Here is a 19,770-nt window from a genome sequence, read left to right as displayed (position 1 = left end):
AAATGCAAATATGCAGTTCTAGGTAAAAGAACAAACACATCCTGATGTTGAATGAATCGCAAATATATTCGTGTTAGAATTATTAATAGGGAATAAAAGCTAACACAATAAAATGTACTACAGACACTTGCCGCTAAATGGCATGTAATTGAAGTATAGATATCGCCAAAAACTTGAAGTTTTATTTAAAATGGGTTTCTTTAATTTCATAAATTGATTTAATACTTCGTTCTCTTAGTCCTGTCGCCAGGGGGGGTACAACGGCCTCCTGTATTCAGATGGACTTACCCAAGTTTTTTTTATATATTTTGACCTGTAGAACACGAATTTTTTGGGTAACAGTTGATCCGGATGTCGATAAGATTGTTATAAACCAAGAAGTTGAGGAATCACATAACAGCGATTTCTCGCAAAACAAAACATTTTTTTGTATTTTTTGGGCTATTCTAACCAAAAAATGTTCCTACAAATTTTTTCGTAGGATGCATAGTTTTCGAGATAAACGCGGTTGAACTTTCAAAAAATCGAAAAATTGGATTTTTTGAACCCGAAAAACTTTTGATTAAAAAATAAAATAGCAATTCTGCTTACCGCATTTGAAAGTTCAAGTCAAATTATATCGGTTTTAATTATTTGTATTGCTAAAAATGTATTATGTTATTGTTAAAACAAAGCTATAAACACCTAGTGCTTGAGTGATGTTTCAATGATTTCTCATTTAAAATCGAACGAGTACGTAGAGGAGGTAAAAGTGCAAGCGGGGCTATTTCTAAGTAACATGCATTAAAACGCATGTATTAGGCACGGGAAACACTATGTGTTTACAGCTTTTTTTAACAATCAAAAAATAAATTTTTAGCAATGCAAATATTCAAAACAGATATAATTTTACTTAAACTTTTAAAGGCGGTAAGCAGAATTGCTATTTTATTTTTTATTCAAACGTTATTCGGGTTCAAAAATTGCAATTTTTCGATTTTTTGAAAGTTCAACCGCATTTATCTCGAAAACTATGCATCCTACGAAAAAACTTGTAGGAACATTTTTTGGTTAGAATGACCCAAAAAATACAAAAAAATGTTTTGTTTTGCGAGAAATCGCTGTTATGTAATTCCTCAACTTCTTTGTTTATAACAATCTTATCGACATCCGGATTAACTGTTACCCAAAAAATTCGTGTTCTACGGGTCAAAATACATAAAAAAACTTGGGTAAATCCATCTGAATTAAGAAGGCCGTTGTACCCCCCCTGGCGACAGGACTATCTATAGAAATACAAAAATCTCATTTTCGATAAAATCAGCAGTTTAAGATAAGCATTTTCCGAGTTATTAGTCTAGTCCACAGTACACAGTCTACTTTTTGGAAGATGATTACAAAACTCTTAAAAATAGTTTTAACTGCTTCGTTTGAGCGAGTCTACCACTTTACTCTGGGTTACATAGGCGCCCATACACACGGGCAGGGGGAGGCCGTGCCCCCCTCCTAGCTTTTCGGGAAAGAAAAAAAATTAAATTTATATTACATAAACGTATTTTTGTCAAAAAATTATTGGATAATTTTGAGAGATAAATTGGAAACAACATATTTATTAATAAAAAGATTCACATATTGGGTAATTAATAGTTTAACAGAAAATCTGTGTGTCTGCGACAGCGGTCTATTTGGAATGTGCATTGTGCATAATACACATTTCGCACAGTCACGGTATCCTATTAACGAAAACATTGAAAGAGATTAGAAACGTGGGAACATAATAATATATACTGTAATCGACACCCAAAATTACAAATTAAATGAATCATTTATAATACTGCAAAGAAAATCATATCGGCGAAAAATGCGATCTCTGACCGATAATCACTAATGAGCCATTTGTCTTTAAGAACTGGCACTATAAAGATAAAAGTGTAAAATCTGTGAAGTGATTATATTTGTTTTCTTTATTAAGTTTTGTGTACACCGAATAGAACCATCTTCATAAGCAGAAATAAATTCATATTGAAAAATAATTTTTAAAATTGATTGAACATAGTTAAATTTTAGTTTGCAAAAGTATTTTTTTAGTAAGTAGATTATTTTAAAGTGTACATTATGACAAACAGAACCATTTTATTTAAATGAAAAACAGGTGACCTTTCATGACGAATGAGTTTTATATACAGGGTGTCCCAAAAGTAGCGGAAAGGTCGAATAATTCGCGAAATAAACATCGGATCGAAAAACTGAAAAATATGTGTTAAATATTTCTCAAAAATCTATGCGATGACACTAAACAAGTCCACCACTTCAACCCCTGGGTGTGGAGCGGGGGGGGGGACTTTAAAATCTTAATAAATGGAACCCCTAATTTTCGTTGCAAATTTGGATTTTCCTTGTAAAAATAAGCAAATTTTATTCGAGCCATTTTGCGAATTGTGGATAGAGAGCACTATAATCGGAAAAAACGATATATCGTGATACTATAGCGAAATGATGGACGCGGTCTAATATCTCGAGAAATATACTTCCAAATGAAAAACTAAAAAACACGTGTTTAATATTTTTCAAAAATCTATAGAATTACACCAAACAGGATTTTTGATTCCACACTCTGGAGGTGGGGGTGAGAGTTAACTTTAAAATCTTAAATAGGAACCCCCGTTTTTTATTGCAGATTGAGTTTCCTCCTCAAAAAATAAGTAACATTTATTCGAAACATTTTTTAAAATTGTTGACGGATGGCGCTATAATCGGAAAATGCGATTTATTTGCGCCATCTACCAACGATTCTACCAAACCTAAAATGTTTGGAATATATGTGACTTATTTTTCATATAAGGATTCTAAATCTGCAAAAATAAAGGGGGCTCCTTTTTAAGATTTTAAAGTAAAAACTTGGTTCGACACATACTTATGGTTAGTCTACTCGCCAAAGTTGAAGGCAGGGCTTTACAAGCATTGTATTCTTTTCAGACGGGTTTTAAAGAGAGGCGCAACTTTTGTGGTACCCATGACATTTCCATTTAAAAACTTGGTCTAGTATTTAAATGTATGAATAATTTCTCACAACAGGTTTCAAACTAGGTTTTTTAGGTGGTTTAAACTACAGTAGGCTCCCTCTATAACGAGAACTGAAATGGTGGACTAATTATCTCGTTATAAGCGGATCTCGTTATATCAAACAACAGTAATATGATGCCTTGTTTTGATGCCTCTTACGTAGTTTATTAGGTGTCGATGGTCAACCTGAACAATAAACAATGAGACTTCGCCGTCACAAATTGTAAATTTCCTATAATATTCAATATCGGTTGATAAACAGGCAGAAGTTTATTACAGGTGGCCGAGTTTATTACAGCACTGGCCTCGATAATAAGACAGATGTTGGGCATTTCTATGTACAGGCAGTTGGGGCATTTATTTATTTATTACTATTACAACGCTAAAAACAGGTACTTAAAGACACGTATTCTTCGATTTCAATTTTCCTCGTTGTAACCAAATATGCCTCGTTATAGAGCGTTATAGTTCAATAGGAATTTCATGGGACACCTAATGTACCTCGTTATAAGCGAAACCTCGTTATATCCGTGTTCGTTATAGAGAGAGTCTACTGTGTAAATTGTCATCCGAAATATACAAAATGTAATGTGCAACATCTTCACGTTTGGCCCCCCCTAAAAATTTTTATATGGGCGCCCTTGCTGGGTTAATTAGCAAAATACACGGAAAAGTTATTTACCAGCAATGTTGTTGCTGGAATCGAATCTTATGATTGTATATATTAATAATATAGGTATACAAAGTCCGCAGATAGTGTGCTACTTTATTTATAAACAAAATGGCGCCCGAAAATCGTGTTTTTTTTCAATTAACTCCAAAGATTTTAACTTTACACCAAAAACACCCAACTAAAAATTCACCGTAATTAAATTCTGCATAGAGACGTGTTTTCCCCGATTTACTTCGACGAAAATTTTCCCCGAAAAGTGCGGGTTTTTCCAACAAAATCTTTAATTTTCAACTAAAATTTTAGATAAGTAATTGTTATCAATAAATTACTTGGTAATATAAAAGCACTTTTCGTATAGATTATAATTCCAAAAGCCGATGGACATTGAATGAACAGTTTAGCAACAATTGAATTGTTAATTAAAAATTTACGGTCGCTATAATAACCACAATAATTATGGTACATAAGAATAACTATGATTTTTGTATAAAAAGACACTGTACCTATCTAATGTACTTTACAGAATTGAAATTGAAGTAATTAAGCGGCCTCAAGAATATTTTAAGATTATAAACAATTTTTTGGCTTATAAACAAATAGAATATTTATGGAAATATTAAATTAAATTAAATCATGAAAACGGTATTGAAAAAAATCGACAGGGCGCTTCTTTTAAAAGAAAAAACGTTTAATTGTGATGAGTAGTTCCTGAGATACAGTCGGTCAAAGTTGACCGGCATTTACGGCAAAGATATAAACAGTAGGATCATAATTTTCAAACAGTCACCTTTTTATTTTTGTCCTCTTTCTACACATCAATTTTCATATCTTTAAAATACTCATAACATATATTATTATAATAAAATTCCAATCAAAAATTAAGTTGGAGAAAATCTCAAAGTTCAAAATCGGTATACGTTAAAAAAATGCATTTTTTGGCTTCCCATGGAGCAATTTTCTTTATTCTTTTTTGTTCCCAAGTAACTCGAGTAGAGCTATCTAACTAACGCATTAATAAATGTCAAAGTTGCTTTTGTTTTGTTATAATCAATTTATTTATTTATAAGAAAAGAAAACTACATATCGACGGCGGAAAAGCAGGACCTCGTAAGTAGAAGATGATGATTTTACAGGAGACCAAAAAAACCGAATCATTTTTCATTTAGGGCTTATCTTATTATGTTAAGTAGTTTCGTTTTTCTGTAATTTAAAGCCTTCCAGATATTTCCCCAGCTTTGAATGCTGGTTAATGGATGCCGCTACACTTATTTTAAAGCGAAAACCAAAACAACTCATTTTAGGCAAATTTGTCAGTTACGAGGTCCTGCCTTTCCGCCGTCGATATGTTTTCCAGTTGTAGACTTCTTTTAGATAAACTTACTACAAGTGTACCTTTTAACGTTAAAAAGACAAATATTCTCATTTGAAAGCTATATAATTATTTAAACAATCTTTACTTAAACAAATTAAAAATTTTTGTTATAATTAATAAATTAATTTATTATAACAAAACAAAAGCAACTTTGACATTTATTAATGCGTTAATTAGATGACTCTACTCGAGTAACTTGGGAACAAAAAAAAAAGAATAAAGCATTTTTAACGTATACCGATTTTGAACTTTATAATCACATTTTCTCCAACCTAATTTTTGATTGGAATTTTGCTATTTTTGGCAATTTTCACTCGTAATATCGATAGTTTTTATTATAATAATAATATATGTTATGGGTATTTTAAAGATATGAAAATTGGTGTGGAGAAAGAGGATAAAAATAAAAAGGTGATTGTTCGAAAATTATCGTATTGTTTATATCTTTGCCGTAAATGCCGGACAGCTTTGACCGATTGTATCTCGGGAACCACGCATCACAATTAAACATTTTTTCTTTTAAAAGAAGCCTGCTGCTGCTTTTTTTTCAACACCGTTTTCATGATTTAATTTAATTTAATATTTCCCGAGAGATTCTATTTGTTTATAAGCCAAAAAATTGTTTATAATTTTAAAATATAATTGAGGCCGCTTAAATAGTCTAATTTCAATTCTGTAAAGTACATTACATAGGTACAGAGTCATTTTATAGAAAAATCATAGTTATTCTTATGTATCATAATTATTGTGGTTATCATAGCGACCGTAAATTTTTAATTAACAATTCAATTGTTGCTAAACTGTTCATTCAATTTCCATTGGCTTCTGGAATTATAATCTATACAAAAAGAGCTTTTATACTATCAAGTTATTTAATTATTGATAAACAATTACTTATCTAAAATTTTAGTTGAAAATTAAAGATTTTGTTGGAAAACCCCGCATTTTCCGGGGAAAATTTTCGTCGAAGTATATCGGGAAAAACACGTCTCCATGCAGAATTTAATTACGGTGAATTTTTATTTGGGTGTTTTTGGTGTAAAGTTAAAATCTTTGGAGTTATAGAGCAAACATTGAAAAAAACACGATTTTCGGGCTCCATTTTGTTTATAAAAAAAAGGAGCACACTATCTGCGGACTTTGCATACCTATATTATTAATACATACAATCATAAGATTCGATTATAGCAATAAAATTGATGGTAAATAACTTTTCCCAAAAATGGCCTATTATCCGATAATCTGCCCAGACTATTTCTGAAAAATTTCAGAGTGCAGGTTGGACGCGTTTCCGCGTCCCGCGTCCTTAACATATTTACGTTGTCAGGCTGTAAATTTATCGGACAAAAGATCGACAATGAATTAAATGAAAGTACTTTCAATTTAAAATTAAGAGTTTTGTAACAACAAAACTACCGCGCTAGAATGACATCTTGCGTGTGTCGGACTCTACGATCGCGCCCTCTTTTTGTCGACAAAAATAATTTATTTTTTTTAACGTATAATCTTTTGATTAAAATTAAATTTTTTGTAGTTTTGCAATAACAACACCTAACCGCGCTAGAGCTACAGGTTTAGGCGTGGGGCGTGCGGAAACGCGTCCAACCTGCGCTTTGAAATTTTTTAGAAAGTGGTAGACTCGCTCAGACCAAGCAGTTAACAACATTTTTAAGATTTTTGTAATCGAAGCTAGGACAAATAATCCCCGGACAAATAATCCCGGACAAAAAATTCCCACAAATTATCCCCGGACAAAAAATCCCCGGACAAATAATCCCCGGACAAAAAATCCCCACAAAAAATTCCGGACAAATAATCTCCACAAATTTTTTTGGACAAAATATCCCCACAAAAAATCCCGGACAAAAAATCCCCAAGAAATATTTGCTGTCGAATAGTTCTCTAAAAGTTTTCCTGAAATTTTAACAAATTTCGAATTCCAATTCCATGCTGTAAACTTTATTTGTGTTATATTTGTGTTAACTTTATTTGTTTATACATGACAAAAAAGTGTGAGTTTTTCCAAAAATCGTGGAAAATATGGGGAATGAGCTAAGGCCCCGTTTTCATGACAGGCGCTTAACGCGCATTTTGATAACGCGCGATTACAACTACATACATTTTACTTGAGACCGTTCACATGCCAACGCGCGTCTTAATGACCTAAAACGCGCGTTAGCATGTGGACGGTCTTCAGTAAAATGTATGTAGTTGTAATCGCACATTATCAAAATGCGCGTTAAGCGCCTGTCATGAAAACGGGGCCTTAAATCATTCCCCATATTTCCACGATTTTTGGAAAAACACACTTTTTTGTCATGTATAAACAAATAAGGTTAACAAAAATATAACGGTACATTCCATGTCAAATCACTCAGGCAAAAAATTTTTGATCTCCGATTTGTCTGAATATTGGTATATAGCTTCTGCGGGACGTAAAAATAAGATATTTAAGGTCAAAAAATCTTCTTCTTCTTTTTTTCTCAAAATGTTATTTTATGCGATTTTACAGTGATTTGGTGTTTATTTAAACAAATTTGCATTTTCTGTCGTAAAGTATCGATGAAAAACATAATATTTTAATAGAAAGGACTCAAAAATGTCATTATATGGCATTATAACAAGTTATTTTGAATCAAAACAAGTTTTTGATCAAATTTTATAGTGTAAAAAACGTTAAAATACCGTTTTTTGCATTTTCCTCCATTCCCAAAATACATTATCATCGATTTGGCTGAAAATTTGCCCACAGATAGCCAAAAGATAGGACTTTAAGTGGTTAGAATGATTTGAATTATATTAAAATACCAAAAAAGTTACATGCAGTAATATCAGACTCAAAAGTATATATTAGTCCAGTCGGGATAGCATTTGACCTTGAATGCCGAGCTGCCCAAAATTTTATTTTTCTGATCTTTAGGGGAGTCAATAGTAGCCTAAATTTAAAATCACGAATGAATTCCTCCGTTACGTTAGCAGCCATCTTGATTTTAAAGGAGAACCTGTTTTGCTCAATATCTCCGCAATTTTTAAATTTTCGACAAAAATGGTAGGAACTGAAATTGTTCCAAATAAATCGTATTTACAATTATTACAATTTCTTTTTAACAATTTTTGTCGTGAGGTCGATATTTTCGAGTTAATTGTACTTACAGTAGACGCCTATATTTTTGACTATAATATTGCATGTAATTTTTTTGGTATTGTAATATAATTCAAATCTTTCTCACCACTTAAAGTCCTATGTTTTGTCTTCTTCTTCTTTAAGTACCGTGCCCAAATTTTTAGGCGTAGGTAGCTTCCATAACAATTTGCCGATATCGTTCTCGATCTTGTGCGGCATGTAACAATTGATCTGCTGATAAGCCAGTCCATTGACGCACACAGATAGACAAAACATTGACGTCAATGGTCAATGTTTTGTCTATCTGTGGGCAAATTTTCAGCCAAATCGATTATGACATATTTTGGGAATGGAGAAAAATGTAATAAACGGTATTTTAACGTTTTCTACACTATAAAATTTGATCAAAAGCTTGTTTTGAATCAAAGTAACTTGTTATAATGCCATATAATGACATTTTTGAGTCCCTTCTATTAAAATATTATGTTTTCCATTGATACTTTACGATAGAAAATGCAAATTTGTATAGATAAACACCAAATCACTGTAAAATCGCATAAAATAACATTTTGAGAAAAAAAGAAGAAGAAAATTTTTTGACCTTAAATATCTTATTTTTACGTCCCGTAGAAGCTATATACCAATTTTCAGACAAATCGGAGGTCCAAAATTTTTTTTGCTCCAAAATTGAGTGATTTGAAATGGAATGGCCCAACACAAACAAAGTTTTCAGCATGTAATTGGAATTCGAAATTTGTTAAAATTTCAGGAAAACTTTTAGAGAACTATTCGACAGCAAATATTTCTTGGGGATTTTTTGCCGGGGATTTTTTGTGGGGATTTTTTGTCCAGAAAAATTTGTGGGGATTATTTGTCCGCGATTTTTTGTGGGGGTTTTTGTCCGGGGATTATTTGTCCGGGGATTTTTTGTCCAGGGATAATTTCTGGGGATTTTTTGTCCGGGATTATTTGTCCGGACCCCTCCTGAACATATTATTTCACTGCTCGAAGAGCTGGTCTAGACGCTGCGATATATGCGAGAAATTTATCGTAACGATCGATTTGTTTCAATGTATCGTCTTGTGTAAGCGGTACGCAGCGATTTATCGCTGCGATGTACCGTAATAAAAAAATCGGTAAATCGTAGCGATTTATCCTTACGATAAATTGCTCGGATTTATCGCAGCGTCTAAACCAGCTTTAAAAGAAGAAGAGTTTTAATATTTGATGCCGTGCCTTGGAATAATTGAATAGAATTTTAAGAGAACTATTATCTGATTTTCAAAAAGGATATTTTTCGTCTGCATCTTTCTTTGAATAATAATAATCATTTTAACAACTTATACCAATGTCTAGGCCTAAAATAACTTTCTCATTTTGATCGTCAATATGATATTAACCCCTGTTTTTTTCATCTTTTCAAGTGAATTATGGTTAGGTATTTTATCCTGCCATCGTTTTATGATATTGTAAATGAAATTCATCGCTCATTCTTGAGATATTACTTAACCAGCGGAGTCTTTCTTTGCATTGCATTCTCTATGTTATATTTAAACGATTTTCGGAGTTTTTGTCTCTTTCTTCTTTCTATCGAACTGCATTATGTAATTTTGTTTGTTTAGCTTACCGAGTTTATCTCTTCTGATGTGTCTGTACCAGTCTAGTCTTTTTTCGCCTATACGATCAATAATTATATCGGACTCTGTCCATACATTTATCAAATCCCGTATCATTTATCTTGACGCATACTGTGATTCTACAATCTCTCCTTAAACATTTTCAAAAAACTCTATAACGCTTGTTTTGTCTTCGTTTTTTATAGTTTATCTAGCTTTTGGTTTTTGGACCGTTACCTAAAATCAGACCCAAAATTTTTGCAGTAGACATCTATAATCTGGACATAAAATTTTATCTAATCTACCGGCCATAGTTTTGATATCCTCTATGTTTAATCTGACTTGTTTTTTTTCTTCGTCAAGTTCCAATGGTTGCTCTCGCCGAAGAAGAATTTCATTTTGAAAATTATAGATAATACCTATATAACAAAAAATTATTATTTATCTTTTTTTTTTTATTTTATAATGGCTTTGGCTTAGCCAATTAGCTTATTATTAAGATTATTTATCTTAATAAGATAATAACATAGAAAATATTTTTTAGGTTCACCACTTCATGGGGGTTGTACATCATCAGAAGACTGTGGAACAATAGACACTTATTGTAAGAACGAAACATGTGTATGCCGGGACAATTTTGCAGTTTGGTACGATAGTTGCGTACAAAGTAGGTATTGTTTTTATATATTTTCTAAACTTTCCTATTAGTGGAGTCACTGAAGGTTTTCACCTCTGATTTCGTTGAACCTTCATCGATTTTTATGGAAATTGGTGAGTAGTTAGAAGATACTTCAAGGAACAAAGGTGACATGATGCCAACTTGCGCTTTTACCCTGGGGGTGGATGCCACCCCTTCTCGGGGGTGAAATTTTTTTTAATAAAAAAAATACCAAAAATCGATAAAGGGATAACTTCTAAGCAAAATATGTTATATACAGTTATTAAAATAAATCAATACTTTTTGAGTTATTAAATATCAAAAATTTTATTTTTTCTTAAAAAAATGCATGTTTTAAAGCTGGTTTTCACGTATTACTCAAAAACTATAAGCTTTTGCAAAAAAAAAACTATTATTACCAATATTAAAGACAATAAAAAATTTAATACACTTCCAACTTAAAAAACTAAACTAATGTTATTTCAAAGTGAGTTATGGGTAATTGAATGTATATTTTTTTCGTCGAGTACTCAAATCCAAGTATTCAAGCTTACACAACGGGAAAACTATGCATTTTATAGAATATACTTGTTAGGCACTTGTCAAAGTATTCGAAGTACCTATCAAATGAGCTCCAGTAGAAGTTAATAGCATCAAAATTAAGCAAGTTATGATAAAAATAAGAGAACCCTTTCGATTTTTTTAGGAAAAAGCGAAAAATAAAACATACGCCATTTCCACAAAAATTCAAATTTGTAGTAATCCTCACAAGAGTTTCTTTAGGTTAATATAGTTAATGATTTCAACAATTTTCACCGGTTTAGAATGCATATTTTTTAAAAACAGATACACTTTAAAAGAATCAGAATTTTTAAAATGATCGTACTTATCATTTTCTTGTGATAATAACTCCAAAAATAATCAATATACGTAAAAAAATGATATTTAACTAAATTTTAGTTTTTTTTGTTCCAAATACTCTACCTATTTTACTATTTCCTTAGAGTAAAAAATAATCGAGATAGAAATGTTTAAAATTTCAATTTTGCTGCGAGAACCATGTAACCGGGGCCATTTAACCTTTTATTGTTAAAAAAGTGAGAAGTTTAAAAGACTAATTTTGACATTTTTTAATAGCTCTTGGAATCAGGTTTTAATTAGTTTTTAGGTGAACCTAATGTCTTAAAAAGAAACGGAGTTATTTAAAAAAAAACAATAACATTTTTTGGAAAAATTTTTAAAAGATACGTTTTGAAACATTTTTGGTGAATAAATTTTAATGCTATGAACTTGTTCGAGAGCTTATTTGATAGATATTTCTATGAACTTTGACAAATGCTACATAGGTTTATGTTATAAAATGCATCATTTTGCCGGTATTTAAACTTGAATACTTAGATTTTGGTACTCGACGAAAGAAATATACATTCAATTACCTATAACTTACTTTTAGTTAACATAAAAAGGTTTTTCTAGTAAGGATTTTATTTGTTTTTTTATTAGCCTCAATTTTGATAATAACTTTTTTGTAAAAACTTATAGTTTTTGAGTTATTTATGAAAAATCGGTTAAGAAATGCATTTTTCTCACGAAAAATGAAAATCTTTGATCTTTAATAACGCAAAAAGTTTTGATTTATTTTAATAACTTTATATAACAAATTTTGCTTATAATTTGTCCCTCTTTCAAATTGTGCGGTTATTTTTAATAAAATAATTTTCACCCCTGAGGAGGGGTGGCATCCACCCCCAGGGTAAAAGCGCAAGTTGGCACCATGTCACCTTTGTTCCTTGAGATATCCTCTAACCACTCACAAATTTTCATGCAAATCGATGGAGGTTTAACGAAATCGGAGGTAATAGCTCATATGCACCTTCATTGACTGCACTATATTGGCATCGTTTATTTTAAATTGAGGAAGCAAGATTTTAAAATTTGTAAATATGTACCGACTTTTGTTTTGAGGTTTTAGATCGGGAAGATCGTGTATCGATGCTATATTTATAATTAGGCATTATAATAATAAGGCATTCGACAGGATCAAAAATGACGTTATTCATTTATTGTATTCAAGAGAGGTGCCTCTAGGAATAATTAAAACGATCGAAAATATCTACCAGAATAACACAATAAAAGTAAAAGTAGATGAAGAACTAACTGACCCAATTGAAGCTGGCTATGGAAGAAGACAGGGAGACTCACTGAGTCCTCTATTGCTCAACCTGATCATGGATGAAATAATAAAAAAGTATTGTTCTGAAGCTATTTCCTTGTGGCATTTTTATAATCAACTATTTTCAATGGGAAACAAGCCACAATTTTACCAAAAAAAAATGATTTTATTAACGTTTCGACGCCCAAGTCGAAAAAAAAAGACTTGGGCGTCGAAGCGTTAATAAAATCATTTTTTTTTGGTAAAATTGTGGCTTGTTTCCCATTGAAAATAGTTGATAATAAAAAAGTAAGTACTAAAAAATATGTCAAATGGGAAAAAAACAGCTTAAAATAATCTGCTTTGCAGACAAAGCAATACTAATTTCTTAAAGTGAAGATGATTTACAACGTATGCTGCACCAATTTAATATAACCGCTAGAAAATTTAACATGTTAATTTCCCCAAAAAAGACCAACTGCATGATTGTAACAGCAAATGTAATAAGATGTAAATTGGAGCTGTAGGGTCAGATAATAGAACAAGTCATGGAGTTTAAATATCTAGGCATCACACTATCTAGCTACGGAAAGCTCGAAACAGAAGTGGCAGATCAAGTGAATAAAGCAAACAGAGCCGCAGGTTGCCTCAATGAAACAATATGGAGAAATAAAAATATCGGAAAAGCAGTGAAAGGCAGAATTTACAAAACAGTCATCAGACCAATAATGACATACGCAGCAGAAACACGACCTGATACAGAAAGGACAAAAAGAATGCTAGAAACAGCAGAGATGAAAACCCTTCGAAAAATCGATGGCAAGATACTATGGGATAGGGCTAGAACGGCAAATACAGCAAAAATACAGAAGAGTAGAATGGAACGACCACATTAGCGGAATGACAACAAATAGAATAGTAAGAATGGCGAGAAACGGTTCCCCAATAGGAAGACGTGCAGTGGGAATACCAAGAAATCGATGGAATGACAAATAACTGGAGGCACATTTAAAAACAGACAGAGTCATGTCTAGACAAAAAGAAGAAGAAGAAGAAGAAGAAGAAGAAGAAGAAGAAGGAGAAGAAGAAAAAGAAGAAGAAGAAGAAGAAGAAAAAGAAGAAGAAGAAGAAGAAGAAGAAGAAGAAGAAGAAGAAGGCTTGAGGTTTGCTTTATATTCTATTTCCGGTTTGGAGGTCATGATGGGATGGACGAGTAGGTACCTACCTCTGAAATAATTGCATTTATACATTTTATTGAAAATACCGTTAACTTACTAAAACCGCAAATAACACATTATTTTAAAATGCGAATAAAAATATAAATACCTCAAACTATAATTGAGGGATTTGAATAACATAATAATTGCAATTCTAGAAACTTCAGTCAGAATTTATTCTGACAATTACACAATTTAAAATTTTAAAATCGGTAATCTAGAGCTCAAACGAGATGGCGGACAGAAATCATCGACAGTATCATAAATCACTTGCAACAATGCAAATTATTTCAAAGTTGCGCAGTATCTCAAACTTAGGTAATATAAATAATAATCTACAAATATTTAATATGTCTAATATTTAGAGAAGTCGCGCAAAATAAATTTAAAAAATAAGTCACCAAAAAATATTAATCAATATTGAAATTTTAAAAAATTTTCCATTTACTTTTATTCTCCAAGTTAATGGTTAAAATAAAGTTTGACTTTCCTATTTATTTCCAGTATTGGACATATTAGTTGGTAGCTTTCGTAGTGCTAATGAATTATTACGTATTTTGCTACTAAATTACGCTTTTATTTTATTTCACTTATTACTGATTAATCATTCATATTTTGGTTTTTGGATGAACGTAGGAAAAGTACTGTACGCAACTCATGCAAATAGTATATTACTTTATGAGGCGGAGAAGCATGACTTTTCTTGACGCGCCCGATATTACTCACTTCGTTCGGCGCGTAATAGAGGGCAAGTCAAGAAAAGTCGCTTCTTTGCCGAATAAAGTATACTATTTTTTCTTCAAACGTAGCAATTTTCAACCATAAATAGTACAATTCATACGCTATTTTTACTCGAAATTAACTGTGACAACTATCAAAGTCGTCTAGATGTTAGAAATTAAAATAATTAAGTCGTCGGTGGGATAAACCCTCATGATTCGCCAACATCGGGAAAGATTGCTGAAAGTTGTACTCGACCATCAGTATCATCAACAATTACCAATGCGTATCAAGAGTCGGGAACATTTTTGCACGGTTTCAATTTTGAAAATGCCTCATTAACTAATTGTACTTTTAATATTACTATAAATAAAAATGATGTTTAATTGTTGTTAATGACATTTGTATCTTTGCTTTGTGACATGTTTCATATTGTTGCCATGACAACATTTTTCCCTCCGCCGTAAAGAAATGGGAAAAAAAACTGCTGCCGGCGGAGACATCAAACTTTGACACGATCAAGTTAGATAAGTAATGTCATCATTATTTGACGTTTGAAGAAAAAATAGTTTATTATACTCGATCTGTTTTCCAACTCGGCTTGATGATCCCATAAGACAATTATACTTAGCCTGCCAATCGTAATTATAACGAACTATTACATATTTGGCTACCAAATTAAGTTTTTTATTTGCCTTCATTTGCTACCACCTAAATAAAACCTATTTTGGTTTTGAGTGAACGTAGAAAAAATATTATATGCAACTAGTGCAAAAATAGTTTATTGTACTCGGTCTGTTTTCCAACTCATCCTGACGATCTGGTTAAACAACTTTATGTCGCTTACTTTACTTTTTTGTATTTATTGCATAAACAAATATTATTTATTTTCTAGAAAGTATTATTTATTTATTTTCTAGAATGTATAGTCATACATCTGTTGATTTTTTTTGTACTTCTGAGCTTTATGTGTCTCCCTGTTTCTTCCTTTTTTAAAACATGTCATTCTTTTAAATATCAATTCATTTTCTTTGTATGGTTAACCCGGGAGCAGTCGCGTTGTTAAAAAATGTAACATATCCTTTTCCGTGATTACTTGATCAAAAGTTTTGCAAAATAACTTTCCACTCGTAAGTGCCTCGAGTAAGATTGAAGTAATTTTATTAAAACTTTTTTTTTTATTTTTTTTTGTGTGGAATTTATGGCTTTGGTGAGAGCCAATTATCTTTAAAATTGTTAGAAATAGATATTTTTAACATAACAAGTTAACATAACAAGTAGGATTTTAACAAAAAAAAGTAGGATGTGCAATAATCAATATTCAAAGTGGATTTAAAAAATTATTCAAATTGCCTTGTGAATCATCGATATACACCGCTGAAATGATAGCGATACTTTTTGCTTTAAGACACATATTTAGTAACGAACCCTATAGCTGCATAATATTTACAGACAGTAAGAGTGTCGTTGATAGACTAACTAACGTACATAAGTCCCAACAACTCAATCATATAGAACTGGAAATTATGACTCTTTATAATAAAATTGCAAATTTATGAAAAAAACATCATTATATCATGGATAAATGGACACGCAGGCATTAGGGGTAACGAAATAGTAGACAGGCTAGCCAAATCCGCCCTAGAAATAGGCGAAGAACTTCCCATGAACTTACTACCCATTTCGGATATTGATATTATTAGTAGACGACACCAAAAAGAAAATTGGCAAAGGTATTATCGAAACACGACAACTGGTAGTAATTACAAACAAATGCAGCCTGAAATTCCCATTAAAAAATGGTTTCATTCTGTATCAAATCGCCATTTCATAAGAGTTATAAATAGATTGAGATGTAATCATGCTCTTACCCCCCTTCATATGTACACTTTGGGTCTCACAGAGTCACCTAACTGTGAGTGTGGAAAAGAAGGTGATCTGCTACATATTCTCCTCGAATGTTCACATCAATCAGTAAATATAAACAAATTTTATGATAATCTTAATATATTAAAAATTCCACTTCCCGTCTACCTGAACAATTTGATATTTTCTGAAGATATTAATATATTAAAAACAATTTACGAGCATATCAAAAACTGTAAATATAGATTGTAGCAATAAAATTTACTCTGTATTTAAGAAATTTTGTTAAAACAAAGCAGGCATGTTTGTTAAAACAAAACAAACATGTTTGTTTTGTTGTTATTTTTTTTAAACCCTGTAGATTTAAGTAATTATTGTATATTATAATTGAAAAAAGAAAAGAACAAAAAAAAAACTAAGAAGATGTAAACCTTCGCGAGGTTGAATCGGGTTTACGTCTTAGCGTAGTAAAAAAAACAATTTATAAAAAATAATAAAAAAAATAATAAAAAAAAAACAAATCAACAGTACAAAAAAAATACAACAGAAAATACAAAAAAAATAAAAATTTACAAAAAAAAATGAACAAACAAAACAGAGTATTATTTAGATAATAATTGTAGATAATAATGTTAGTTTGTTATGTATTTAGAGTTAGAAATAAAGAAAAAATTCCTCTGATTGAAAAATCAAATTTGTTTGTTTTTAAAATAACAAAATGTCTGGCTAGTTGGCTCGGCCAAGGCCATCAAATTCACAAAAAAAAACATAACAAGTAAATAAAAATATTATAAAATAAAAATTTGTTTTAAATTCGTATTTAAATTCATATTGTTAGATTTAATCTAATCGCGCGACTGCTTACATACGTGACAGAAGAGAGCGCGACTGTTCCCGGGTTAAATTCTACTTAGTAAACGAGTTGAGTGTATGTAATTCCATTAGAAACTTCAGTGTGTATAATTGGGTTTAAATCTGGATTCCTTTATTTCTCGAATGATGTAGTGTGCTGTTTGTTGTCGTTGTTAAAAGTAAAAGGTAAAACTAATATACAGCTTCTTCTTGACACGCGGAAGCAGAATATTTAGGCAAATATTTAGATAAGCATCCAAATCGACCATCGACTACATTCATTATCGGCTCTCGATAAAAGCAGGTTTAAACATACGCTGTTCTGTTCCGGATAACCTGCCTTTACTTACTGAAATACATTCTTAATTTAGTCACACGATAGTTCACACCTTGTAGATGGTAAAGAGACAGGGAGCTACAGAGACTCTAATATCCAGTATAACAAAACAAAAAGTGTGGTATTCTCCAGGGCCGTCTTAAGCATACACGGCGCCGGGGTGCAAGACTCATCTTTGCGCCCCCTTTTGTCAGAAGATTATACAGGGTAGCGAGAAAGTATGGAAACACGGTAATTTCTCGGAAACCGCTAAAACGATTTTTATAGATTGTGGTGAGCCAGGGTCTTCTAATGCGACCGATATTATAGTGGTAATTACATTGTTGTCAAATCTTCCGTTTCTGTGGAAATCTAATAAATTTTCTTATTTTAAATAGAACACTATATATTTTTGCGTTTTTATGTACTGATTATTTTTCATGTTATGTTCCCTTATAACTAAATGCCATAATTTTTCGCAGTTATTATGACATATATTAATAACAATTTAAAAAAGAAATTAAAAATTAATTTTTTCGGCCCGGTTAGCCATTTTTTAGGTTTCTTAGATCACTGGGAATAAAAAAGGTCTTTTATAATTTTTCTCTAAAGCTTATCGTTTCCGAATTAGAAACAAATTAAAACTGAAAAAAATCGAAAATAGACGATTTTCTAGGTTCAAAAACACAAGTAAAAAATACTATTTTTGAAACTATAAAGTGCCTAAATTCAAACTCAAACCTTTTTGTATCAGCTACCGATAAGTGATTTGGTCTTATTTCATTCTAAAATATTGTTTTTTAATTGTTAATGCAGCCCGATCGCCCGTCCTCTCATAATATGATTAATCATTAACAATAAAAAAACCATGTTTTATAATAAAACGTGCCAATAATTCTTATAGGGAGCTGATAGAAAAAGGTTTGAGCTTGAATTTTGGTACTTCGTAATTTCAAAAATAATTTTTTTTACTTGTGATTTTGAACCTTTAAAATCGTAATTTTTCAATTTTTTTCAGTTTTAAACTGTTTATAGCTCGAAAACGATTAACTTTAGAGAAAAATTACAAAAAAAACATTTCTTTATTCCCAATAATCTAAAGAACCTAAAAATGTCTAACCCGGCCGAAAAAAAAATGATTTCTATAATTTCTTAAATTTTTCTTAATACATGTCGCAGTAACTCCGAAATTATGGCATTTAGGTATAAGGAATATAACATAAAAAATACTCAGTATTGCTTAAGGACTTCAAAACGCAAAAAATATACAGGGTGTTCCATTTAAAATAAAAAAGTTTATTAGATATCCAGAAAAAAGTAATATTTGACAACAATTCGTGTAATGTGTTCTGATAGCTTATTATCAAAATTGGAAATACATTCTATTAATTTTAAAAAGCTATCCTATTCATGCAACCTTTGACTGGTTCCTCTTAATGGTAAATTTTGTCGTGCTAAAAATGTTATTATTTCGATAATTCTTTCTAAAACCGCCGTCCACCTTTTTCTTTCGCATTCAACTGCTGCTGAATTGACAGAGTCTACTATATGACTTTCTAGTAAGTCTTTTTTTAGATCTACATATTTTTTTACAGAAATTAAGTGGCTACCCTTCTCTCGTGTCTTTCTAAAAACGTAATAATAAACGTCTTTTTGGCGCAAACGTAGCGCAAACTTATATCTTCCTATTATAAAAAGTGTCGCTAAAAGTGGGATACATACATAGCTCCCCAACGGCAATTATACTTTTATCAGCAGAATCGGATACACTGATAATATAATTTTACAAGATGGTGATTCATTGTTACTCGACATTCAATATTGGTCAAAATAGTGTACGCGTCACCTTTTTGAAATTATTGTGGGAATAAACTAAATGGGTTTCATATTACATTTGCGTATTGAAGGTGTAGTCATTAATAGCCTTTGTAAAAAATACCGAAAGTGCACTTGTATGTTTTTGTTATTTTTAGGTTTTTTATGGACAAAAAGCGCAATTTTGAGCTTAGCAAATGTTCGGCTTGCGCCCCTTGGACTTGGCGCCCGGGTGCCTCGCACCCCTTGCACCCCCGGGTTGAGACGGCCCTGGTATTCTCAAAAATTCAGTAATTTGCAAACTAGAGGTAGATGGCAAAATAATTAATTATTTCATAATAATTTAT

General features: G+C 31.4%; 1 protein-coding gene across 1 annotated transcript in view; it reads left to right on the top strand.

The window, feature by feature from the left end:
* Positions 1-19,770, top strand: part of LOC114328558 (uncharacterized) — a 387,042-nt gene that overhangs the window by 283,958 nt on the left and 83,314 nt on the right. Inside the window, exon 4 of the mRNA XM_028277429.2 lies at positions 10,372-10,494. Within this exon, the coding sequence (XP_028133230.1) occupies positions 10,372-10,494 (123 nt within the window). The remainder of the gene's footprint in view (positions 1-10,371; positions 10,495-19,770) is intronic.

The sequence above is a fragment of the Diabrotica virgifera genome, chromosome 5, assembly GCF_917563875.1.
Source record: "Diabrotica virgifera virgifera chromosome 5, PGI_DIABVI_V3a".
Taxonomy (NCBI): Eukaryota; Metazoa; Arthropoda; class Insecta; order Coleoptera; family Chrysomelidae; genus Diabrotica; species Diabrotica virgifera.
This window is presented reverse-complemented; position numbering and strand designations above follow the sequence as displayed.